General features: G+C 36.0%; 1 protein-coding gene across 1 annotated transcript in view; it reads left to right on the top strand.

Moving 5' to 3' along the window:
* LOC105492525 (actin related protein 3) overlaps positions 1-27,123 on the top strand; it is a 72,828-nt gene extending 45,705 nt beyond the window's left edge. Inside the window, exons 7-12 of the mRNA XM_011759715.3 lie at positions 4,424-4,567; positions 6,626-6,799; positions 19,963-20,055; positions 20,226-20,351; positions 24,124-24,207; positions 25,886-27,123. Coding sequence (XP_011758017.1) covers positions 4,424-4,567; positions 6,626-6,799; positions 19,963-20,055; positions 20,226-20,351; positions 24,124-24,207; positions 25,886-25,981 — 717 coding nt within the window. The 3' untranslated portion in view covers positions 25,982-27,123. The remainder of the gene's footprint in view (positions 1-4,423; positions 4,568-6,625; positions 6,800-19,962; positions 20,056-20,225; positions 20,352-24,123; positions 24,208-25,885) is intronic.
* Positions 27,124-27,435: the final 312 nt, after the last annotated feature.

The raw sequence follows: 27,435 nt of genomic DNA, 5'->3' as shown, positions 1-27,435 counted from the left end.
TCACCCTCATGATGTGTCATAATAGTTTTAGTAATAACTGCCATTGTTTAATGATAACTTTATTAAGATAAAATTTATATACCATACAATTCACTTGTTTAGAGTGTACAGTTCGTTGATTTTTAGTATATTCACAAAGTCCATCCATCTCTACAATTTTAGAACATTTTCATCACCCTGAAAAGGAACCCTGTATCTATTCACAGTCACCACCCATTTCCCCTTGATACCTTTAGCCCCGGCAACCATGAATCTACTTTTTGTCTGTGTTAGATTTGCCGTCCTGGCCATTTTATATAAATAGAGTTAAACACTGTGGTCTTTTGTGACTGGGTGCTTTCACTTTGAACATTTTCAAGATTCATCCATGTTATAGCATGTATAGTATTTCATTTCTTTTTATTGCCAAATAATATTTCGTTGTGTGGATATATGAGATTTTATGTAGCCCTTGGGAGGTATTTTAGTAAGCTTGGAAATTAGGACGTGTTCAGCATTTGATAGCTTTTTCTGGTTTGCTTGGCAGTTTATTGTTCTTTCTTAGTGGTACATAAAATAATTGTTCATCTTAAAATTCTCATTTAAATATGAAAATCAGTCTGTGATGAATATTATATTTCTCTTTGAGTACCTTAGTTTATTCATTAATAAAAATGCAAATAATTGTCTTGCTTAAGGTCACCAAATAATAGGTAGTGAGGCTAGGATTTGACCTGGTTCTGCCTTTCTTCAGTCTTTTCTTAACACCTACACGTCTGAGCAGTACTATCAGTATCTTGATAATTAGAATAGGTAATTTTCAGAATAGAAGTTAGCAACATGGAACAGAATGAGTTTTAGTAAGGACATTAAGAATGGGTATTCTGGCTGGTATGGTGGCTCATGCCTGTAATCCCAGCACTTTGGGAGGCCGAGGTGGGCAGATCGCTTGAGCCTAGGAGTTCAAGACCAGCATGGGCAACATGGTGAAACCCTGTCTCTAAAAAAAATGCAAAAATTAGTTGAACATGGTGGTGCATGCCTGTAGTCCCAGCTACTCTGAAAGCTGAGGAGGAAAGATAACCTGAGCCCGGAGAGGTTGAGGCTGCAGTGAGCCATGATCTCACCACTGCACTCTAGCTTCTCTAGCTTGTGCAGCAGAGTGAGACCCTGTCTCCAAAAAAAAAAAAAAAAAAGTGGTGGGGGGTGGGTGGGTATTCCTGTTTATTGTTTACTTTTCCTTCCTTCTTTAGAATTAGTGGAGTATTTTTTATTATTCCATTTTCTCTTCTTAATTGGCTTATTAGCTATGCTATATCTGTTGTTTGTTTTTGGTCGTGGTTGTTGTATGGGTTGTAGTAAACATCTTTAACTTATCACTGTCTAATTACAAATAACATTCTGCTACTTCATAACTAATTATACAACAGCTTTGACCTTGTAGTCTTTGTTCCTTTATTGTCATTCATTTTACTTTTATATGTTGTGCACTCAATAATACATTATTAACTTGTTTCATTTTGAGTGGTGTGTTAGTTTGCTAGAACTGCCATAATAAAGTACTACAGATTGGGTAACTAAAGAATAATTTATTTTCTCACAGGTCTGGAGGTTAGATGTCAAAGATCAGGATTTTGACAGAGTTGGTTTCTTTTGAAGACTCTTCTTGGCTTCTAGCTGTCCATCTTCTTTATATGTCTTCACATAGTCCTCCCCATACATGTCTGTGTCTGAATCTCCTCTTAAGGATACCACTTACGTTGGATTAATGAGTTCATTTTAACTAGATACTACTTTGAATACCTTATCTCCAAAAAATAGTCATATTCTGAGATAGAGGTTAGGACTTCAACATGGGAATTTGGTAGGGAGGAAAAACACAATTTTAAGCCAGTAACAAAAACTTATCTTTAAAAGATAACTTTTTGGAGACAGTCTTGCTCTGTCGCCCAGGCTGGAGTGCAGTGGTGCGATCTCAGCTCACTTCAACCTCTGCCTCCTGGGTTTAAGCGATTCTTGTGCCTCAGCCTCCCGAGTAGCTGGATTATAGATGTGTGTCACCAGGCCTGGCTAATTTTTTTTGTTTTTTTTAGTAGAGATGGGGTTTCACCATGTTGCCCAGGCTGGTCTCAAACTCCTGGCTTCAAGCCATCCACCTGCCTTGGCCTCCCAAAAGTCCTGGGATTACAGGTGTGAGCCACTGTGCCCGGCCTTGAAATAGAGTTCTTTAATTCACATACCATATCTAGTGCTCTCTATTCCTTTGTGAAGGTCCACATTTCCACCTGGTATCGTTTTCCTTCTGTCAAAATGACATCCTTTAACATGTCTTGTAGTGCTGATCCATTGGCTCTGAATTCTTTCAACTTTTGTACATCCTTTGAAAAAGTCTTTATTTTCTTTTAGTTTTGAAAGATGATTTTTGCTTGGTATAGAAGGTTGACAATTTTCTCCTGTAGATGGCACTCCACTGTCTTCTGGTTTACCTTGTTTCTGAAAATAAGTCAGCTGTTATTCCTGTGTGTGTTTCTTTGAATGTAATATTTATTTGGGTGGCTGTCTTCTAGATTTTATTCCTGGTTCATCAGTTTTTAGCAATTTGATTGTGACGTACCTAAGTAAAGTTTTCTTTGTCTCTTCTCCGTAGGGTTCATTGAGCTTCTTGTATATGTAGATTTGTAATTTTCATCATATTTGGAAAGATTTTGTCTGTTATTGATTACATATTTTTTCTCTTCCCCTTTCTCTCCTTTTGGTACTCTGATCACATGTGTATTAGGCTGCTTCACAGTGTCTCAAAGGTCACTGATGCTCTGTTCATTTATTTTTTTAATAATCTTTTTCTTTATTTTTTTGGATAGTTTTTATTACTCTTCAAATTTACTATTTTTTCTTCATTGTGTAGTCTACTGTAATGTCATCTAGTGTTTTTTTGTCATCTGGTAGATTTTTAAATTTCAGATACTATGTTTTTTTCTTTAGAAGTTCCATTTGGGTCTTTTTATGTCTTCCACTTCTCTCTTCCTCATGCTTATTGTTGACCTTCTTCATTATATGGAGTATATGGTTGCTGTTTTAATGTCCTTGTCATTCCTCTGTATTGATTTTTCTTCTTGTCAAGTGTTGTGTTTTTCTGCTTCCTTGCATGCTTATAATTTTTGATTTGGTATGCTATCCACTGTTGTGTGCTGTATTTTTGAAGTTCTTTGTAAGTATTTAGGATTTTTTTCCCTGGGACATAGTTAAGATACCAGGAATTGGTTTGATCCTCTCAGGGGCTCTTTTAAATGTTATTAAGCAGGTCCATAACAGGTTTTTGTCCAGGACTGGTTTGTCCCCATTCTTGAGGCAATATTTCTCTGAGGACTCTACTTGTTGTCTTGTATTTGAAAACATCTTTCAACTTTGGCTAGTGGGATCAGGAACTATTTCTGGCCATGTGTGAGCTCTGTTGGTTGTTCTGTCTACTTTTTTCTAGAGGTTCTTTCTCTCACCTTGATGGTTTCCTCACAGGAGTGTGCTGATCAGTATTCAGTTAAGGAGATACTCTCTTCACATCTTGCCAGCTCTCCGTTGGTGCAACTCCTTCCCCTCCAATAATTTGGCCTACAAACTTTAGCCACTTTTGCCTTTCTGACCTTTAAATTCTATATCCCTAACTTAATGAGACCAGTTCTGTTTTAGTTCTCTTTCCCGTTGTTGTGGCCTAGTAACTTTCCCTAGGCAGTAGGATAGAGTGTTTGTAACGTTCACTTTATTTGTTTCCCTTTTCTTAGAAAGTATCTCTGCCCTACTCTGCCAATTGTCAAATGTCTGAAAACCTTTATTTCTTATAAAGTGTCCTTTATTTAAGTTGAGAGGGTGAGTTCAGTCCCTAATATTCTGTCATGGCTGCTGAAGGCATCCTTAATATTCTTTCCTAATGAAATTTAATTTTGCCACACTATTTGTTATACTTCTGACACATCAGTGAATTTGTGAATCAGTTCTACAGAATTTAGTTATTTGACATTATGGTGGTGTGTGGAAAGCTTCAGGTTTGTGAAATGGATACATACTTCATTAGAAAAATGATAGGCACTTTGTCAAATTTCTTATGACACATTCTAAATTATAATTACTGAAATTATAAATGATTTTAAAATAGTACTATCTGATATAAAGTCTGCTATCTAAACCATTTGATATTTCTATTTTGAAATTTACTGTTTCTGTGTTGTTATTTTAGTCATAGTTATAAATTGTCAATGGGAAAATAAATCTCAAGTTGCTGGCCATTCTTAGTTATCGTTTCTGATGAATAAAGGTGAATTCTGGGATAAAACAGTACTTGAGAATATGAATACACTAACTTGATAAATTGGTCTTTAATGGTTCATATTTTTAGGTTATATTAATTTTCAAAGCATTGAAAGTAAATTTGAAATCTTTTTCCCCCCTCTAGGCTGAAGGGTATGTGATTGGCAGCTGTATTAAACACATTCCAATCGCAGGACGAGATATAACATATTTTATTCAGCAACTGCTGAGAGACCGAGAAGTAGGAATCCCTCCAGAACAATCCTTGGAAACTGCTAAGGCAGTAAAGGTAAAAAGTGAGATAGAAGTGTAATTTAGTTAAAAATTAAAATCACATTTATAACATTAACATGAGAAATTTTTAATTGAAGAACAGTACTTAAAATAATCTTAACCAGTTATAAATTATTACTCTTAAGTATATTTACATTTTCTCTGTATTTCTTGCAAGAAAATTATTATTACAACAGTTTGTCTATTTTCTTCATATTTTATATTTGAGAGGAGTAATATATAAGAACATTTTACCAAATGACCTCTCCATAAATTTTTGTGATTCTCTTTATTAAAAATAATTATTTCACTGTAAAGTGCTTGCATCTCAATTTCTTCACTGAATTCTTTATTTTAATTTTAAAAGCTTTTGTCATAAAAATTATTTGATATAATTGATTCATTGTGCTATAGTATAGAGGCAGTGTTAACTCAAGTGATAGGGCACATAGAAAAACATTAAGGCTATCTAAAGTATTTTTTAAATTTTTTCTGCCATGTAAGTATTATATCAATGCTTCATGCAAACTATCAAAATACTTTAACATCATCTTTCAAACTTACTATTTGCCACATAACCAAAAAATTTCAGTGGGTCTCACATGTTTTGAAAAGTAAAACTGCCCTGGCAAAAGTAACTTTTACTTATTTGTCTCTCTTTGCATGGTTTTTTTTTTCACTTATACATTTTTAAATTTTTTATTTCTTATTTTTATTGATTTCTTTTTTATAGAGATGGGATCTTGTTCTGCTACCCAAGCTAGAGTGCAGTGGCACAATCATGGCTCACTGCAGCCTCAAACTTCTGGGCTCACGTGATCCTCCTGCCTCAGCCTCCTGAGTAGCTAGAACTGCAGGTGCATATCACCATGTCTGGCTAAGTTTTTGTAGAGATGGAGGTCTTGTTATGTTGCCCAGGCTGTTCGTGAACTCCTGACCTTAAGCAATCCTCCTGCCTCAGAATCTCAAAGTGCTGGCTGTGAGCCACCATGCCTGGGCCTCTTTGCATGTTTATGGGATTTTCCTTGCTCGTCAGAGCTTAAGAATGAAAATTTATCAACTACTTCCTAGGTAGTAAATTAGTAAAGGACTGCCAAAAGTTACCCCAAGTTGGTGGCATAAGAATTAAATATATAAAAAGTTAATGTGAATACTACTGATTCAACATCTTTGGGAAATCTGTAAAATTAAAGCAAAATGAGAAAACACCAGAGATTTAAATCTATTCCAGAGAAGATTGATGGTCAGTCTGAATGTCTTTAAAGGAGTATCATTTCTTGTCATTCCCACTTCCAAGGTTTGGAGAAGACCTCAAATAGTGAATCAAATGTCATTCGTTTCCAGTATTTTTTCTCTTTGTGTATTTTGATTATTACTAGTAATTTTTGCAACTATCTCGGATGGAGCCTGTGATGTATAAAAATACTGGAAAAGGAAGGCTTTTTAAAAATATATATATATAGGCTGGCAGTTGGGAGTTTATAAATTACAAATATGATGTTATAATCTATAATATATTTTTCAATGTTTTTGATAAAACTTTTACTTAGGTGTCATATAACCAAATATGCAACAAAATGGAGTAATTTATATTTTTAGCGTTCTTTCTTTGCTCATTTATTTACTCAGACTGTAATCAGTTTTGTTTCAGATATTAAGGATCTAATTAATTTGTGTGGTTATCATAATTATTACTTATTCTTCAGTTCTATATTTTATTTATTCTCCTTACGTAGAGCACGAGATTCATTATTACTGAGACAGAAAATGTTGAATGACATTAATGAACATTTTCAGGAAATAACACTGAAGTAGTAGAAATCAGCTCTCAAATCTCTCAAATATTATTTATATTTAAAGTCAGAAAATATGTGTAGGAGATGAGTATGTTTATTTGTACTACACATATGATAACATCCTAACATAAATTTTACTCCCAGCTTAATTTCCTAATTTTATTTTCTGAAGAAGTTTTTTTTTTTTTATTTGATTCTAGTTTACTGAAAACATGCCGTTCTTTTTTACTGTTCCTATAATAGGCAAAAAAAGTTACTTTTGTTTATTTGTTTTTCAGGAGCGTTATAGTTATGTCTGCCCAGATTTAGTAAAAGAATTTAACAAGTATGATACAGATGGGTCAAAATGGATTAAACAGTATACTGGAATCAATGCTATCTCAAAGAAAGAATTTTCTATCGATGTTGGTTATGAGAGATTTTTGGGACCTGAAATATTTTTTCATCCAGAGGTAAGTTTTTTTTAACGGAATTGTTTAAAAATATTCAGCAGCAAATATCAATTAATGGATATTCAGAGAGAATTGATCTCAAAAACTTTTATTAGTATACTAAAAACTGTTTGAATTTTTATGAAAAGTTTTATTTAAAAGTTTTATGAAATTTTTAAAGAAAAATTTTGCTTTTCTTTAAACAAGTGAAATTGTTGCTATTTTTTGTAGATTTAGAAAAAGCTTTTTTTTTTTTTTTTTAAATATGGAGGCTTATGTGGGGGGTCATGGGAAGAGGGGAGCCCTTAAACTTTTTTTTCCTTCCCTCAGTCGTGGACTCAGGTAAAGTTTTGTAATCATTTAAATAAAATATTTTGGGAAAGGTTATAGAAAGCTCCCCCCTCCCCATTTGTGTAAAATGACCATTTTACAAGGAACCTTCAATTGACCATTAAAACATAGAACTAGTAGCAAAATAGTCTTCTCTCTGTGAAGTTTTAGCAACATAAAGGCTTTATTAAATTAAGAAGTACATGCTTTTAATAATGGAAAATTCTTCTGGTAACTTAGTATCAGAATTGTAACTTTGTTAATAGAATTACTAATATGAACTTTGCTTATTTAATGTTAATAATAGTTATTTTTAAAATTTTGTTTATTCACTCAGCAAATGTTAAATGGTTTGGATTTTCATGATCCCAGCTTAAATTAAGCACTGGGTATTCAAAGATGAAAAATCATTTTATCTTGCTCTTATTGAGCTCAAAGAATAAAAGAGATGAATAAACAGGTAGGGTTACAGATGCTTTAATGAGTGCATGTATCTGGTGAGGGCACAGGAACAAAGAGCATCTAAGTCTGCTTGGGAGAACATCTCAGAGGAGATAATGGTTGAACTGAGACTTAAAGGATGAATGGGTGTTTGTCAGTTGTGTGGTAGGGGAGCATATGTATTTTTGTCAGAAGGTTAGCTAGGCAGAGGTCTTAGACATGAGAGTGCTACATAAGAAAAGTATAAAGGACAGATTAGTAGGAGAGGGATCCAGATAGGTATTCATGGACAAAGTCTTGAAGGGTAGGTATGCTATGCAAGGGAATTAGCTGGATTCTGTAGTCATGCAAAAATTTTAAGCATAGAAAATATTATTTACCGTATTAGAAAGGTTACTCTCACAGCATTGGTTTGGACGGGTTGGAACAGAGGTGTGAATTGTGTTGGAAACAGATGATTTTACTACAGTATTTTAGATGAAGGATGAATAGTATTTGTGGGTCAGTGGGAATGAGGAAGGAGGTGAGAGAAAAATAGGATCAACATAATTAGTAATTGCTTAGATATGAGGGGAGTAAGAATATGAGGAATCTGTGATAATTCCCAGGTTTGTAACTTGGGCAGCCCAATGTGCCATCCATTGAGATTTGTAATACTGAAGGGGAGGAGTAGGTGAAATAGACACAGATGAGTTTATTATATGCATCTTTTAAAAGGTTCAGAAACAAACACTTGGGTGTTGTAAAGTCATCACCATATGTGGGGCACAAAGGAAGAGGTTGGCTGAGAAGAGACTGTGGAATAGAAAGATGAAGAATAGGGCATTCGTCAACACAGACACATTATGGCTGATTAAGTGGAACCTGCAAAGAATCCTGAAGATGACAGAGAGGTAGAAGCCAAGCTAAAGGATTATGGTCATAAAATTGAGAGAAGTGAATGTTTCAAGAAGGAAAGGTAAATAGTGCCAGTTGCTGCAGTGAAGTAACATTAGAGGAAACCTTAGAAGTACTTGGAGTTTTTCAGCATCTAGGTTGTCAGTGATCATAGGGGAACAGTTTCAATGGAGTGATACATTAGAGCAGCTTGTTGCCTCAATGAGAGGTGAAGGTTTGGAAATCAGTAGTGTGGACATTCTGAGAGATGGCTATGAAAGAAAAAGACAGTGGACTAGTAAGAATTCAGTTACGAGAATAAGGCTCAAGATAGTTTCAATTTTTTTTTTTTTTTTTTTTGAGACGGAGTCTCGGTCTGTCGCCCGCGCTGGAGTGCAGTGGCCGGATCTCAGCTCACTTCAAGCTCCGCCTCCCGGGTTTACGCCATTCTCCTGCCTCAGCCTCCCGAGTAGCTGGGACTACAGACGCCCGCCACCTCGCCCGGCTAGTTTTTTGTATTTTTTAGTAGAGACGGGGTTTCACTGTGTTAGCCAGGATGGTCTCGATCTCCTGACCTCGTGATCCGCCCGTCTCGGTCTCCCAAAGTGCTGGGATTACAGGCTTGAGCCACCGCGCCCGGCGATAGTTTGAATTTTTAAGAGGGCTTACTCCCGTGACAGGAGGGAAGGAATTAAGAATAGGTACAGGAAAATGAACTAGGAAGGGCAGAGGCACAGGTAGGTAGTTGAAGAAGTTCATCGTCATAGTTCATAGTTTTAATTTTTTTGTGAGGTAGAATTAAGCTTATGTTCTAGGAGAAGGGATTGGATGTAAAATTGAGGGCTTGTGAAGCATAATGACTTCATATTTACTGTTGAGGGGAATTGAGAGGGTGACTAGTGAGTGGTCTACTCAAGGTAGCAGATTAGATACCCAAAACTTTTAGTTGTACAATAGTGTCCCCTCCCCCAGACAGGTGTGGGAAAGGAGCAAAAGGTTTTGACAAAGCAGAGATTAAAGTATTGCAGCATAGAGGAGAGAGCAAATCCTGAAAGCCGAATTACCTAGGGATAGTGAGGGACACAGGGATTGGAGATCATGATAAATCGACACATAATAATTGTGAATTGGTAGCAGAGGAGTGAGCATGAGAAGGATAAGGAATTGTGGTCAGACTAGTATACTGGAATGTGAAGGTTTTTGGTGGTACATTTTGTTTGCAGTTTTTCAAAAAATAAAAAGGATGTATACACACAGCTTTAAAGGTCAGAAAACACGGACAGACTTAAAATTAGCAGCTCTTCACCCTCCTGCTGCCATTGTGTTCTATAGAGCATCCTTTAGCTGTTAGTTACTGCTTTTGGTATTAACCCCCAGGTTTCTAAATACTGTGGTGGTATTACAGGAACATGGATGGAGCTGTTTCTTGATATGTCACTGTTAGTGGTTTCAGTGCTAGCCCCCTTTTAGATTAGTTATTTCTCCAGCCTGCCCACGTGTGAGGTTATTGGTATTAGGTAAATCATTAGTATTGTGATATTTATAGTATTATACCTGAGACTGTTGTTCACTTTTGAGGCAAGTAATGTGATTCTTTTCCCTTAAAATTCAGCTTTTCCAAAACTTTCACCTTGTTTATTCATTTGCTTCATTTTCTTTCTTTTTTTTTTTTTTTTAACTTTAAGTTCAGGGGTACAGGTACAGGTTTGTTATATAGGTAAACTTTTGTCATGGAGGTGTAGTACAGATTATTTTGTCCCCAAGCATTAAGTCTAGTATCTGTTAGCTATTTAAAAGTGAGAACATGCAGTAATTGGTTTTCTGTTCTTGCATTGGTTTGCTAACGGCCACCAGCTCCATCCATGTTCCTGCAAAGAACATGACCTCATTCTTTTTTTTAGCTGAATGGTATTTCATGGTGTATATGTACCACATTTTCTTTATCCAGTCTACCATTGATGGGCATTTGGGTTGATTCCATGTCTTTACTTTTGTGAAGTGCTGCAGTGAACATATGTATGCATGTGTGTTTATGATAGAACAATGTATACTCCTTTGGGTATGCGGGATTGCTGGGTTGAATATTTATGTTTTAGGTTCTTGAGGAATTGCCACACTGTTTTCCACAATGGTTGAACTAATTTACACTTCCACCAACAGAGTATAAGCGTTTCTTTTTCTTTCCAACCTTGCCAGCACCTTTTTTTTTTAAATTTTATTTATTTTTAAAAAATATTTTCTCTTTCCTTCATTTTTTAGGAGGGATGTTGTGAGAATATTTTTTGACTTTTTAATAGCCATTCTGACCGGTATGAGATGGTATCTCATTGTGGTTTTGATTTGCATTTTTCTAATGATCAGTGATGTTGAGAGTTTTTTCATATGATTATTGGCCACATGTATGTCGTCTTTTGAAAATTGTTCGGGTCCTCTGCCCACTTTTTAATGGGGTTGTTTTTTTCCTTGTAAATTTATTTAAGTTCATTATAGATGCTGTATATTAGACCTTTGTCAGGTGTGTAATTTGCAAAAATGTTCTCCCATTCTGTAGGTTGTCTGTTTACTCTGCTGATAGTTTCTTTTGCTGTGCAGAAGCTGTTTAGTTTAATTAGATCCCATTTGTCATTTTTTGCTTTTGCCATCTTGATCATGGAATCTTTGCCTGTACCCATGTCCAGAATGGTATAATTTACTTCATTTTGTTCATTCATTCCTTCATTTATTTATTGGGGTTCGAATTAACTTTCTTGTTATACAAGGTCTGGAAGGGAACCGAGGAGGGTGGGTCTCATTCTATTTAGAGGATTTTAGCAGTTTCTTTCTTTTTTTTCAAGCCTTGTTTCACCTTTACTTATATGGTTTGTTACACCTTCAATTCCTGGGACTTTAGAAGGTTCTTGATTGACTTCTTACCAATATGCCCTTTTAGTATCTCTTTTTGCCCTCCAAACAGGATTGAAATCTTTTATTCATTGTTTTTTTGCCCCCGTTTCATCCTTGGTCATTTACCTTTCCTTTTAATTCTCTTGCTGTCATTTTAGTGGAGACAGTTTAGTCTCTCCAAGAGACTGGAGAGATAACCACACATAGCTGGAAGTTAGGACAGATATTTGTATGGACTGTTTATATGTGAGTAGATTAATAGAAGTGTGTGAGACCTCATTTCAGTTAAGGCACGTCAATTAATATGAAATTGAAATCTTAGAGAAAAATATTAAAGCTCCAAGTTGAGGACAGGAATTAGAAAATTGCAGAAGATCCTGAACAAATATCCTGCATAAATAGGATTATGACCACAAGATGGATAATAGCATGGGATATAGGAGATGAGCATTTGAATGGAATGTGCTTGACAAATGAGCTTAGCTGATGCCTTGGTTTCTTAAAAACCTTGAAGTAGGCTGGTTGTGGTGGCTCACGCCTGTAATCCCAGCACTCTGGGAAGCCAAGGTGGGCGAATCACTCAAGCCCAGGAGTTTAAGACCAGCTTGGGCAACATGGCAAGAGCCCATCTCTACCAAAAAACACAAAAAATTAGCCAGGCATGTGGTGTGTGCCTGTAGTCCCAGCTACTTGGGAGGCTGAGATGAGAGTATTGCTTGAGCCCAGGAGGTTGAGGCTGCAATGAGCTGGCATTGTACCATTGTACTCCAGTCTGGGCAACAGAGCAAGACCCTGTCTCATAAATACGTAACCCTGAAGCTTTAGATATGTAAATGAAATGTGTTTCATATTGCTTAGGAAAGATATAGTTGGCTGGATGAAAATGTGTCTTGCTGCTAATGTTTCATGTATCATTTTTTCTATTAATTTGAATAACCTTTATTGTTTGATACACCAATTTTTGTTAATTTTTTAACTTTAAAACATTTTCTATTGTGTATAGCTTTATGTTCCTTATAAGTAATTTCTTCCTATGAGAAACCTGTTTCTTTTTAAAAAACCTGTTTTGTTTTCTCTTTTTTTAAAGGCTGTTTTTAAAATTCAGTTATATATATGCACATGGTTTAAAAGTCTTGGTCTACAGATCCTAACAAAAACTAGGAGTACCCTGCATGTTTCTTTCCCCGTTTTCTATTTCTAGAGATAACAACTTCAAACTCTTCTTAGTTGCTTCTTTTGCTGGTTGCCTCCTTAGCTATGTATTGCTTGGTTATATTGCAACTTCAAATTTTTTTTCAGTGTTAGGCGCTTTTTTTGTTTTCTTTTGGGAACAGGGTCTTGCTCTGTCACTCAGTGCAGTGGCTCAGTCATGGCTCACTGCAGCCTCCGCAGGCTCAGGTGATCCTCCCACCTTAGACTCCCAAGTAGCTGGGACTACAGCTATGTGCCACCACTTCCAGCTAATTTTTGTGTTTTTCGTAAAAACAGGGTTTTACCATGTTGCCCAGGCTGGTCTGGAACTCCTGGGCTGGAGCAATTCACCACCTTGGCCTCCCGAAGCGCTGGGATTTTAGGAAGGAGTCACTGTGCCCAGCCCTGTGTTAGGCGTTGTCTGTCTAATTCCAGCTATGGAAGAGGAAGATTTTTTTTTTTAATCCTCCTTCTATCATCACAGACAGAACCTTTCTATTCCCTTTTCATCTCATTTGTTACATTATAATTTCAAGTAGGTTGAAATTCAGTGCTTATGTTTTTGTGACCACAAATTTTGTTCATATCTGAGCCATGTAGTTAACCATGAAATCTTTTCCCTTCCTATAAGTAACTGTTTTCCATGAAGTTATTAATAAACTGTTTGCTTAGTGCTAAAATAATACCATTCATTCACCTCCAGATCCTCTTCATTAGTTATATAAATCTCTTCTCAGGATATTCAGATGTATAGAGTTTATTCATCAGTTTAATTTTCTGAAGTGTCTGTTACATCCCAGTCTGAACTTGCTTCTTTCTGTACTCAGTATAGAGTGGCTGTATTCCTTTAATATCATTCTAGAGATTCCCTTTCCCTCTCCCGTGTTGGATCTCTTTTTCCTGTATCCTATGTCTTTTTCACTCCTACTGTCCAGTTCTTTATTTTGGTGATCATCTGCCAATACAGTCCCTTTTAGGGTATATGAGAGAGGAAAATGTCGAGACCTTATGTGTCTGAAGTGTATTCATTTTATCTTCATGCTTGTTGATAGTTTGGTTCTAGAATTCTAGATTGGAAATAATTTTCCTTCAGCATTTTGAAGCCGTTGCTTAATTGCTTTCCATTATAACATGAAGTTAATAAAAGCTGATTTATATGTATAGGACCTGTTTTTTTGTTTTTTCATCCTGTACAGATGCTTATAGGATCTTCCCTTTGTTCCCTAGCATTTCTGGTTTTTTGTTTGTTTGTTTGTTTTTGTCTTTTTGTTTTAATCTGTAGGTTATTTCTTCAACTTTACCTACTGAGTTTTCTATTGGAGTTTTAAAATTTCTGGCAACATTTTTAATTCTCAAGAGCTTCCCCCACCCCTACTTTTGAATATTCTTTTTTAAATGCTACCGTTTTCCTATTTCATTGTTGTCTATCTTCTAACTCTTTAAGGATATTAATCATAGGGTTATTTTTTGTTTTGTTTTTGTTTTTTAGTTTTCTTCTTTCTATAGTCTCTTCCAAGTTGCTTAGTCTGTTTCGAGTTGGTTTTTCTCTGTTTCGATTGCTATGTTTTTCCTGCTAGAGACTTTTGCAGACTAGTCATTTAAGAAGGGGACACTAGGCTGTGCGCAGTGGCTCACGCCTGTAATCCCAGCACTTTGGGTGGGTGAATCACTTGAGGTCAGGAGTTAGAGACCAGCCTGGCCAGTTAGAGACCAGCCTGGCCAATATGGCAAAATGCCGTCTCTACTAAAAATACAAAAAATTAGTTGGGCGTGGTGGTGGACGCTTGTAATTCCAGCTACTCAGGAGGCTGAGGCAGAAGAATCGCTTGAACCTGGATCGCGCCATTGCTCTCCAGCCTGGGCAACAAGAACGAAACTCCACTTCAGAAAAAAAAGGGCTTGTTGACTGTGGCCTTTTCTTTGGGGGAATGCCACATATGTGTTACTTTAGGTCTTTTTAGCTACTTTCCGGAGAAGACTCCTGGCTGCTGGTAACGGCTGGCAGCCAAGTGGGAAGAGACTTTGCAGGTTGCCTACCTTCACGTAAAACTCCCCTTTTAGTACTTTCTGCTGTGTATTACAGTCCTGGAAACTCTTTTCTTCAGTGTAAAGAATAGGATTCATCACTTTTTTCTTTGGATGAGGAGGCGGCATTTGTTGCTTCTTTGGAGAGGATCTAGAGCTTTAACAGCTTCTTAGAGAGACTTTCAACCCGTCCTTCTTCCTGGCCTCCTTCCACCTCAATTCAAAGCTACCCAGGTCAGCCAGTTCTTTGGGGAATGTGGAGAGGGAATTTTTGGTATAAAATAGCTTGGTTCTTGTTTTTTACTGATGACTTATTGTTTTGGAGTGTTTGCAACGTCTTGTCCATCTGCTTTCCAGCTTACCAAATTTGTTGCTGGTTTTGCTTTGCTCTCAATACTTTTATTTTTCCTTTAAAAAATTCTCAGGCCAGGTGCGGTGGCTCACGCCTGTAATCCCAGCAGTTTGGGAGGCCGAGACGGGTGAATCATGAGCTCAGGAGTTCAAGACCAGCCTGACCAACATGGTGAAACCCTGTCTCTACTAAAAATACAAAAAAAAAAAAAAAAAAAAATTAGCCGGGCGTGGTGGCATGTGCCTGTATTCCCAGCTGCTCAGGAGGCTGAGGCAGGAGAATCGCTTGAATCCAGGAGGCGGTGATTGCAGTGAGCGGAGATGGTGCCGCTGAACTCCAGCCTGGTGACAGAGTGAGACTCCGTCTCAAAAAAAGAAAAAGAAAAAAATTCTCTTTACTGATAGTGTAGAGTAGTGTTTTGGAAGAGAACAAAATTAGATACATATGTTTATTCACCATGTTTTCTCAAAATAGACCTGATTTTTGTATTTTATAAAGTGTGTCATACATACTTTTTTTTTTTTTTTTGGTGATTTTAGATGGATACTTCTGTGTCCTAGTTCCTCTGTCATTTGAAGGATTCACTTGGTTTTTTGTTTCAACTAGATGAAAGTGTAGGCATCTGAACTGTCCAGTACTTCAGCGCTGAGGATAAAATGTATGAAAGAATACGGAAATTTATTTTTGTAGTTCTGTAAGTTCATCACAAATACTAGAAATAGCTGTTTTTAGAAGAAGTGGGTTTGGCATTTGGATTTTGTTTTTAAAAGGAAATTTTTTGTTTTTTTTTTTAAGAAAATCATCCTAAGGTTTTAAAACTTGTGTAATAAGTTTCCAGGTATAGGAAATATTTGGACTACTGTGTTTATTTGGGTATATTTGCTACTTCCTGTATTTTTTGGAGAAGGGTAAAGATATTCTTTCCTTGATAGTCTCTTCTAATTTTCTCAGCATCAGTAGTCTTAAGACTTGACCAGGGAGCAGTTAGAGGCAGAACTGACTATTTTGCTGACAGTAAAAGAAAAGGCCTGAAAAATAGTATGAGAGACCCTAGGTTGAATCTGTTAGTATTAAAGCATTGAATACTCTTAACAATTTATTATCACTTTTTAAATTTGTTAATTCTTTTTCTTCTTCATTTATGTACTAAATAGTCATCGCTTACTACTTTACTCTATATTTTACCAGTTCTCACTTGGGGTTCTGTTGTCCAGTAGTTCCTATACTTTTTTCAAATATATACTCAAGTCAGACTTCATTTTTTAAAAAAATAAATTAGCATTTCTGTATGTGGATCTAGGGTATGTTAATATTTAAAGGTTCTGTATTTTTCTTCTGTGCATTCTTTTTTTGTTTGTTTGAGATGGAGTCTTGCTCTGTTACCCAGCTGGAGTGGAGTGGCGCGATCTTGGCTCACTGCAACCTCCGCCTCCTGGGTTCAAGTGATTCTCCTGCCTAAGCGTCCCAAGTAGCTGGGATTACTGCGCCTGGCCTCTTCTGTGCGTTCTTGATTAAAAACTACTATAAAAAGGGCACAGGGCCTGGCGCGGCGGCTCACGCCTGTAATCCCAGCACTTTGGGAGGCTGAGGTGGGTGGATCACGAGGTCAGGAGATCGAGATCAGCCTGGCCAAAATGGTAAAATCCCATCTCTACTAAAAATACAAAAATTAGTTGGACATGATGGCGGGCACCTATAATCCCAGGTAGTCAGGAAACTGAGGCAGGAGAATCGCTTGAACATGGGAGGCGGAGGTTGCAGTGAGCCGAGATGGTGCCACTGCTCTCCAACCTGGGTGACAGAGCGAGACTCCATCTTAAACAAAAAAAAGAAAAAAAAAGGGAGGGGGGCACAGAGATATAGCACAGTACTGAATAATCTTATTTTTTCCTTTTAATTGAGCATGGTATAGCAGATAAACTATCTTACAGGTAGGAAAAGGACTATGGGAAGGTTAACGTGTGTGTGTGTTACTGTTTTAGGCAAATACTGAAGAGTACAGCCGACAAAGGACGATGTAAAAATTTACAAGTTCTGTGTTAGCAATTTGATAACACTTTTAAAAATGAGTATTATGGAACACATTTTTGTCAGGTCGTTAATATTCTCTGTACAGATTTTGGAGAAGTAAATCTTTTCTTTATAGTTAGAGCAAATGATAGGTTCTCAGGTTAAAGTGTCACTTTGGGATCATAAAAATACAGTGTTTTGAGAACTGAAGGCTCTTTAGAAGATTTCACAGTCTGAAACTGAAAATGGTTGTTGAAGATCATGGACGTGTTCATGGAAAATAAAATTTTTAGGATTCTGATTCTGCTGCTCACTATACTTAATCAGTAACTAAGTCATTTTCTGCCAGCACATGAGCTTGTCTTTAAATTACTTATAGAGCCAGCTGAGTTGAGCTCTATTCTGTTTTCCTTGACAGATAAAGTTTACCCTAGTCTGTAGGTTGGGTTCTAAAGGCTCAATATGAGCCACATTTTCATACCCAGTGTGTATTCCTCTTAGAGTTCCTTATGTACACTCCTCAGCATGCTTCAAAAAGATAGATTTTGACTGCCAGGTTCTTTTCTTTTATTATAATAAAGGTCAGTAGAATCTTTCTTAGTGATGTTTTACATGATCTAAATTAAAAGATTTTGTATTAGTATGTGTCACTTCGATAACATTAAATCTCTTTTCATTGTATGCACAACCTGTAAATAATTTAAAACTAATCTTAAAAACTGGAAAAAGGCTGGGCATGGTGGCTCACACCTATAATCCCAGAACTTGGGGAGGCCGAGACAGGCGGATCAGTTGAGGTCAGGAGTTCAAGATCAGCCTGGCCAACATGGCGAAACTCTGTCTCTACTAAAAATACAAAAATTAGCCGGGCATGGTGGCGGGCGCCTGTAATCCCAGCTATTTGGGAGGCTGAGGTAGGAGAATTGCTTGAACCCAGGAGGCAGAGGTTGCAGTGAGCAAAGATTGCGCCGCTGCTCTCCAGCCTGGGTGACAGAGCGAGACTCAGTTTCAAAAAAAAAAAACCTGGAAAAAAATTGACACATGCCTACTAATTATCAATAGTTACAGACTCAGTTTAATAAATAAAGGAATATTGTCTCTCAATTAGTACAACCTAATTATAAAAATGAGTAGCTGAGGAGATAAACAGTACTTGTTTGTTTTTGACTAATTAGAGCTAGATTTTGATTATTTATTTAGAGACAGAGTCTCTCTCTGTCCCCCAGGCTGGAGTGCAGTGGTGTGATGATAACTCGGTGTAACCTTGAACTCGTAGGTCAAGCAGTCCTCCTTCCTCAGCCTCTCAAGTAGCTGGAACTACAGGTGTGTGCCACCGTGCCTAGCTAGTTTTTAATTTTTTTTGTAGAGACAGTTTCACTATGTTGCCCAGGCTAGTGTCAAACTCTGGGCCTCAAGCAATCGTCCTACCTTGACCTCCCAAAGCACTGGGATTATAGGTGTGAGTCTCCATGTCCAGCATCAAGTTATTGTTGTTTTTTTTAAGTTTTTAAAAAAGTGTGTCTTTCTTTAGTGCCAGCTGTTTGGAAATAGTAAGTTTATTTTGACTGTGGTATATCATCGTTTGAATATACAGCTGATGTTATTCAAAGTAGATGTGCCAAAAAGTTCTTGAGAGCACTGAATTAGTGAACACTAAGCTGTTGCTCCTAGGGGAAATACAGTGTTAGGTTTCTTTGAGCCTCTGGTAACATTTTTGTTATCCCATTAATGTATACCCTTGTTTCATGTATGTTTCTTTTTAAAGGCACTGCATTTAGTATATTATTTTAGTATATTCATTTATATTCAATAGCACTAGAACACATGTCTGAGCAAAGCTATCTAACTTGGCTTTTTCTCTGTAAGACACGTCACAGCTTCCTTGTGTTTAGTAGCCAGCACTTCAGCAGTATGCTTGGGGGCCATTTTAAATAATGAAACCACTAACAAAAATATGAAAACTGTGTCACTAAATAGAACTGTGAAAAGGATACTTGTTTATAGTATGAGAGCTGAAACTAGAAAGCAGAGTATCATCTTGTTCAACCTCAACTGGGAATGTGCACATCAGTGGACTCAAATTTTTGTTGCTCTGCACATGTGCATGTCCATGAATAACCATATTTTGATTTGGGGGTTATAAATATGTTTTAGCGAGCAGGTAAATTCACAAAAACGGAATCATGAATAATGAGTTTAGACTACGTTTATTTATTTCATCCCCTGTTGATGGACTTACAGGTTTTTCCTCTTAGAAACAAGGCTATAGTAAATATGCATATGTGACAGCATACATGTTTGAGGAGTTTCTTCAGGGTTTGTCCTAAGAAGTGGAGTTACTAGTATGTGCATTTATAATTTTGTTAGCTATTTGTATTAGTCTGTTTTCATACTGCTGATAAAGACATACCTGAGACTGGGCAATTTATAAAAGAAAGAGGTTTAATTGGACTTACGGTTCCAGTGGCTGGGTAAACCGCACAATCATGGCAGAAAGCAAGGAGGAGCAAGTCCTGTCTTACATGATGGCAGCAGGCAAAGAGAGAATGAGGAAGACGCAAAAGCAGAAGCCCCTGATGAAACCATCATATCTTGTGCAACTTATTCACTCCACAAGAATAATATGGGGGAAACCACCCTCAAGATTCAGTTATCTCCCACCAGGTCCCTCCCACAACACATGGAAATTATGGGAGTACAATTAAAGATGAGATTTGGGTGGGGACACACAGCCAGACCATGTCACTATTTTATTGTTGCCAAATTATTCTCCAGAGTGGTTACATCAGTGTATACTCTCACAAGCATTATATGAAAGTTTCCATTTACCCAGATTTTTGCCAGCTCATAGTATATGTATGACTTTACATGTTTGCTATTCTGATAGTTATAAAATGGTATCTATCATCATAATTTTGAGTTTTCTGATTTCAGTGTCTTCAATTTGAATCTGTTAGAGACTAGTATTAATAGTTTCTAAAAGGCCTTTTGTTTTTGAACTGAAGACTTTAACCTTTTATTGTGATATTTGTCAGTAGTGATATGATCTCTATTATATATCCAACTTATTTTTCAGTTTGCTAATCCAGACTTTACACAGCCTATCTCAGAAGTTGTAGATGAAGTAATTCAGAATTGTCCTATTGATGTCAGGCGTCCTCTCTACAAGGTATTTATAGCAAAATTGTTATTCAAGGTCTAACTTAAAAAAAACTTTGATGTAGTCTGTCCATTTTTTGATATTAAACACCTCTCATAAAAAGGATATAATAGCATTTCAGTACTGTATACCTTTAAACTTTTCTTTTTAAATATTTATATTTATTTTCTCTCCACTAGAATATTGTCCTCTCTGGAGGTTCAACCATGTTCAGGGACTTTGGACGTCGCTTGCAAAGAGATTTAAAAAGAACTGTAGATGCCCGGCTGAAATTAAGTGAGGAATTGAGTGGCGGTAGATTGAAGGTTGGTTTTTTTGATTATTGGTGAGAAGGTTGAGGGTGCCTTCCTTGATTGGGATGAGAAATATTTGCCAACATTCCCTCTGATTTAGGAAAATAAGAGGAACCTGTCAGGTATTCTAATGGAAATGGTTAATGTTATAGATTTATGTCTATGATATTCTGGATCATTTGATTCTTTTAGGATATTGTCTGTATTTCTGGAAAATAATTCTTAGTAATATCTGTGGAAAGACCTTTTTTTTCTATACCTCTCTCATAGATAATTAATATAGTAGATTTCTTTGGATACACCAACAATAAAATTAATTTTGGATCCACAAAATTTTATGTACTATAGAAGGACAACGAAGCTGAGTTGAGATTGACACCATTGTTGAGTAGTCAAGCCTGCTCTCAAAAACTGACTTTAGCTACCACATAGCAACCTCAAAGTGTGCAATCAAATTGGTGGTTTAGCAAAGTAACTTTTGTATTACATGTCCTGGACCTTTAGGCTTGAGGTAAAAAAAATCAAAATTAATTTAAAATTCTCAGATGTCTGCTTTCTATATTTAGAGATAGATTTTTCATTTTTTTTCATCCTTGTTAAATATTGAAGCAGAACATTGATTTAGAGGATAAGTTGCTAAATAAAATACCTTCTGCTTGGAAAATTACCAAGAATGAGCACTTTATCTGAGACTTCCACAATCATTCAGAATTACTTAAAAGTAAAGCACAACTCTGTAGGGTTTGCTGATTGTTGAGAAATTGCATGATGGCTGACTCTTTTCAGCACCTATATTTTGATTATCTTGAGTAAACCTAGCCATAGGAATGCAGTAAAAAGTGTGTGTTTTGGGTAGAAGGCAAAATATTGAACTCTGTCTCTATAACGTCATGACTTCATACTTAAGGAAGTCTACTCAGTAAACTTTTAAAATGTTGCCTTTGCTTTTGCATCCCCTTCCCAACCAACCAAACCACCAGCCCACCCACCCATTCATCCATTCATCTGTCCATCCATCTACTCTCCTTATCCACATACCTATCTACCCTACCTCCTACCTAAAAAAGAAGTCATTGGGTTTTGCAAGTATAATTTTAAATTCTCTGTACTGAGAATCCTACTAATCACATTGATTATGTGAATGAACGTAGTGCATATTCCGGTTTTTTTGTTAGAATGCTTAAGAGATTGACATTGATTGTCCTAATGGTGTGGTTATGGATGTATTAAGTAGCCATTTAGCTTTTAATAACTCATTACAGATATATAAGTAAAAAACAATGCTGTATGTTTTTGAGTACAGTATTTTAATAAAGTAAGATCGTTTAACATTTTTAAACTCTTTTTACACTTGTAAATAAGAAATAAATTTACCCAGTGATCAGTACTGTATCCACATATCGAAAGAAACAGGTTGGGTATCCCTTTTTTGAATTGCTTTGTACCAGAAGTGTTTCAGGTTTTGAGTTTTTCTGGATTTTGGAGTATTTGCATTATATACTGGTTCCATATCCTTAATCCAAAAATCTGAAATCGGGAGCATTTCCTTTGAGCATCATATTGGTGCTCAAAAAGTTTTTGGATCTTGGAGCATTTTGGATTTTCAGATTTGGGATGCTCATCATGTATATGAAAAACCTTGTGTTCTGGAGGACTGCCTTCTTCACCTTAATTTTTCTTGCTAGTAACTTTTATAGGTCTTAATAGCATGTGTTTATATATCTATCTATCTCTGGCTTCATTCTCCTTCAGTCTGTAATTTTTAATGGCAACCAAACAGCTTTGAAAAAAGCCATATCATTCTGTTACTATAAATATGTGTGTGTACACACACACACACACACACACACACACACACAAACACACTGAATTGTAGATATGATGGTTCATTATCCCCAGTCATTTTAGTATATTTCTAAAATCAGGAACATATTACAGTTGTCAAAATCATGAACATAACCTTGATCATCCAGTGTTATCTAGTTACAGAACTGATTCTAATTTTACCAGTTGTTTCACTAATGTCCCTTATAACAAAAGGAAAACCAAATACCTTTTTTTTCCCCTTATCCAGGATCCAGTCAAGGATTGCATGTTTCATTTACTTACTGTGTTGCTTCAGTCTGTTACATACTCAATGTTTTTTGTCTTTCTTGAATGAATGTAACATTTTTGAAGAGTACAGTAATTTATTTTGTAGCATATCCTTCAGCTTGGGTTTGTTTAATATTTCTTCTTGACTAGGTTCAGATTATGTAGTTTTGGTAGTGATGCCACAGAATCGAAGTTGTATCATTTTTAGTGCATTGTATCAGTAGACACATGATAGAATTTGTCCTGTGTGTGGATTTTGAGCATTTGTTTGAAGTTGTGTCTGCCAGATTTCTTCACTATAAAGTTATTTTGTTTTCCTTTATATTTAATAAGAATCTTATGAGGAGACACCTTCAGACTATCCTGTTGCTCATTAAAGTTTCAATCACTAGTTTTTAGCATCCATTGTGATTCTTTCCTAAAACAGTTATTGCTGTGGTAGTCGCTAAATGGCATTTTGCAAATTCCATCATTCCTTGTATGTTTTTAAGTCTTGTTTTACTATAAGGAAGAGTTTTCCCTTCTCCCACATTCATTTATTCTTTTAGTAATATCTATATGAACTCCTGATTTCTCATTTTGTGGTCTGTATCTTTAATATCACTGTGATATCATAATACCAGTAATACCACTCATCATTAATTTTAATGCCACTTTTTTTTTTTTTTCCCCCAGATTTGACCAGTGGGAGTTATTCAAATGGCTCTTAGATTTTTTTTTTTTTTTTTGGATGTAGCCACATCTTTTTTTGCCTACCTCTGTACTTCCTGGCATAGCAAGGTGTTTCAGGCTGATCTTGTACTTTCTCTTTCTGGCCCTGGAATCAGCCTTTTTCCCCCCTTTTCTTTCTTCAAGACATCTTTGTCTTGTTCCTTCTAGTGGAGAACATTGCTAAGAAACCAAGCTTTGTGCTCATTACTACTGGGGTATCATGGAGTCTAGGACTTCTCAGTGATTAGAGTTAGGGGTGTGTCTCTACATCTAATTCTCTACGTAAATTAAAAACCATGAATTTTTGCGGATGTCTCCAGTTGTAGAGGGTTCACTCTAGTTTTCTGCCCTTCAGTATTGCAATGCCCTTCTGTGACAGTGAGAAGCCTGGCTCCTGTTATCTATATAGTATATTTATGTTTTTGCTTAATCCCAGAATATGTATATAATAGTTTCAGAATTGTTAATCCATACTGTGAAAAATAGACCCAAAACTAGAGTTCAGTATTTGCTTATATTTTATCTTTAGCCTGAAGGCTTATAAGATGCAAAATACTGTGTTCACAAGTTGCTTGAGTTAGTCCCTTTCCTCACCTTAGTATGCTTATGTTTGAAAAAAGTACAATTAGTGTAATTTGCTTTTGCTGTACTTTGTTTTGCCCCAGCCTCCCCTTCTTTTAAGATATTATTTTTAAATATGTAAAACACTAACGTTTAGGTTCTTCAAGTCAGAACTGTATAAAACGTGTACTCATTGATGTTTTCCTTCCATTTATTCTGCTCTGTTCCCTCCCAGTCTCTTCCACAGTGTTCCCAACCCCTTCTCTCTGAGACAGCCAGTCTCAGTTGTTTCTGGTTTGTAAGATACCACTCGAATTTAGTACAAATAGTATTTTTGTATATGTACATTTAAGGTTAAATGACACAGAAATTGTTATTTCAATTTACTATGAAGATGATCTTACTATGTCTTTCTTAGCCAAAACCTATTGATGTACAAGTCATTACACACCACATGCAGCGATACGCAGTTTGGTTTGGAGGATCAATGTTGGCTTCCACGGTGAGTGTGATGAAGCTTACTTTTATTTTATTTTATCATTACTGTTTTCTTATTTTATTTATTTATTTATTTATTTATTTATTTATTTATTTATTTATTTTTGAGATGGAGTTTCGCTCTTGTCACCCAGGCTGGAGTGCAATGGCATGATCTTGGCCCACTGCAACCTCCGCCTCCTGGGTTCAAGTGATTGTCCTGTCTCAGCCTCCCAAGTAGCTGGGACTACAGGCGTGTGCCACCACACCTGGCTAATTTTGCATTTTTAGTAGAAACTGGGTTTCACCATGTTGGCTAGGTTACTCTCGAACTCCTGACCTTGGGTGATCCACCCATCTCGGCCTCCCAAATCATTGGGATTACAGGCGTGAGCCACTGCTCCCGGCCTTTATTATTATTTTTTATTGAGATGAGGTCTTACTATGTGCCCAGGCTGGTCTCAAACTCCTGGGCTCAAGTGATCGTCCCACCTCAACCTCCCAAAGAGCGCTGAGTTTATAGGTGTGAGCTGCTGCGCCTGGCTGAAGCTTATGTTTAAATTTATAAATACTTTTTAAGATAGAAGAGTCTATCTGTACTTAGTGAAGAACAAAGCAAATTCCTTTAAATTTTATCTAAAAATAATAGGAAACTTTGTCTATATGTATTTGTAGTATTTTAAAAATTGGAAGTAATTTAAATTTAATTGGAAGTCATTTTAATTTTTTTTTTTTTTTAAGCTTGCTAGCCATTGTTTTAGAGTGACCATTTTATACTATGTTTTAAAGTTTATCTGTAGGGAAAGTTCTATTAAAGCTGGTAATTTAGTCATCAGAAGGTCCTTGTTTGTTCTGTTTAAGTATTTAAAAACATTAAGGTAAAAGTTAAGTTTCATTGCATAGAAAGTATGATGTTCTCCACTGAGTAAAGGGAATTATTCTAAATCCTGTCCCCAAATTAAAATGTCTTTAAAGCCCCCTTAAAAGGTATTCTAGTGTTCTAATACCATTAACCTAGGAAGTATTGGTGTTTTGTTCTGGTAGTGCATGGAATATTAAAATGAAGGAGCTTTTATCTGAATTATTGAATAACTGTACAACTTTGGATTTATAACCATTTCCAAAATAGGAGGTGAAAGTTATTTTCTTCCTCAATTTTAGTCTTCTTCAGTTGGGCCTTATAACCTAGTTGAGTTTGTGACTTTGCCTTGAGAAATGAGGTAACACAGCATGGAACAGTCTATCTTTTCCAGACCTTGAGTGAGGAAGGCAAATGATCTAGACGTTTCTTAGAACTAGACGAAAAATGATCATAGCATGACTAGGAGTAGTTTATCTGTAGTTAGGCGAATGCTGCTGCTTTACATTATTGGTGCAATGAAAGTGTGGGAAAGTCTCAACAGAAGAGACTAGGCATTTGAGAACCTTCCATTCTTCAAAATTTCAGAATCCTCGCGGCAGGTGTGTGAGACAAGGATAGGGGGACAGGAGTTAATTGCTCTTTTGGAGTTCTGATAAAGATTTATAGCTGGTTGTAAGTCATGGCTGCTAGAATTTCTAAGCTTTCATGCCATGAATGGACTAATAATAAACATTTTAGACTTAACATCTATTTTAAAGCATCACTCTTAAAATTTATTTCAGTATACTTTGAAGATGGTAGATTTTTGACCTTTATAAAAATACACATTTTTTGTTTTCAGCCTGAGTTCTACCAAGTATGCCACACCAAAAAGGACTATGAAGAAATTGGACCTAGCATTTGTCGTCACAATCCAGTGTTTGGAGTCATGTCGTAAAATTGACTTCATAGTTATTGGGGTTAGGGAGGTGGGGAAGAGATAATCTTTCTGATTACCTGTTTTGTCTGGATGGCTGGTTTTGAGGTTTTAAACCTGACTTGAAATAGTAACACCAAACATGATTATACAGGAATATTTTAATAAGTGTATCAACATGCAGATGTAGAAGAGAGCGAAAGTGATTGTGTTTTTCTTTAGATTGAATATTTGAATCTTATGTGTAACAAAAAGAAGTGGGTTTTAGTTCTTTCTGTGCCCTGATATTTTGTATATTAATGAATTATCCAAGATTTGATGGGATTTATCAGTGTGTAGATAGCTCTATAATGCTTGAATTGTACACTTCTAAGTGTGCAGTGCAAGAGCTTGTTTATATTTCATACTTTTTATACTTTGAGGAAAAAAAGTCAAAGAAAAATTGTATTTGAGGGAAAAAACCATGACCAAGTAAAGGATAAATTCAAAAAATAGCCTCATGAGACTTGGCATACACACTCATGGGATTCCAGTTATTATGGAGTGCTTCCATCCCTCTCCACCCCTTCCCCCAAAAAGGTTTTCTTTGCAAGTGCTTTTGGAACTAAGAGCTAGTATCTTGGATTAACTGATGCCTGCTAGTGCTTTCTGATTACTTGCATTCTGTTTCTTGCTTTAAAAGAAGAGTAAAGACAAGAGTGTTGGACCAGTATTGCAGTTCTGTAGTGTTGTTTCTTATAAAAAACAAAACAACAATAATTTATCAAAATTGGCATATTTAAAGCCTAACAACATTCTAATAAAGGCACAAATTTCTTTTTAATACTTGTTTCAGGCTCTTTAATCTCTTTATAAGTTAACTAATAAATCTATTTTCTTCAAACTTCTGCAATAGTTCTTTAAAATCACAACAGTTGTTAGCAAGCTGACTTTTTTAATGTGCTCAATACAAATACTTGTGAACTTTTAATATGTTGAGTGCTTTCATTTTGATAACTGGATCTCCATTTGATATTTTCATTTGTATAACTCATTTGCAGTCTGAAAATTTTTTTTAGTGCCAGTCCCTGAACATACCATTGAAAATTAATTTTCTTTGCATTTTAAAATATCTGGATTATGAAGAAAAAGTGATGAAAATAAATTAAAACTGAATTACCTTTTCTAATGTTTTTTTTTTTTTTAAAGTAATGTAATTCTACTTTGTTTTTATGTATGTGATATGATATCTGTTTCTGTTGAGATTTGGGAGTTATTGAAATCTCTGTAATGTGTATGGTGGAAAATTTCTTGTGACCTTAAAATTTTACCAGTTATTTATAGAAAGATAAAATGGGAAATGTTTCATAGGCTTTTTACTAGCAATTGTCAGTGAACACTTGAACTCCATTATTCATGAAAATAACACGTTAGGATTAGAATACTTCTATTCAAAAGTGAAATAATATAAAGTGTTTAGTTTTTTGTTTTTACTA

The sequence above is a fragment of the Macaca nemestrina genome, chromosome 11, assembly GCF_043159975.1.
Source record: "Macaca nemestrina isolate mMacNem1 chromosome 11, mMacNem.hap1, whole genome shotgun sequence".
Lineage (NCBI taxonomy): Eukaryota > Metazoa > Chordata > Mammalia > Primates > Cercopithecidae > Macaca > Macaca nemestrina.
The sequence above is the reverse complement of the archived record's forward strand: the minus strand, read 5'-3'. Positions and strand labels throughout refer to the sequence as shown.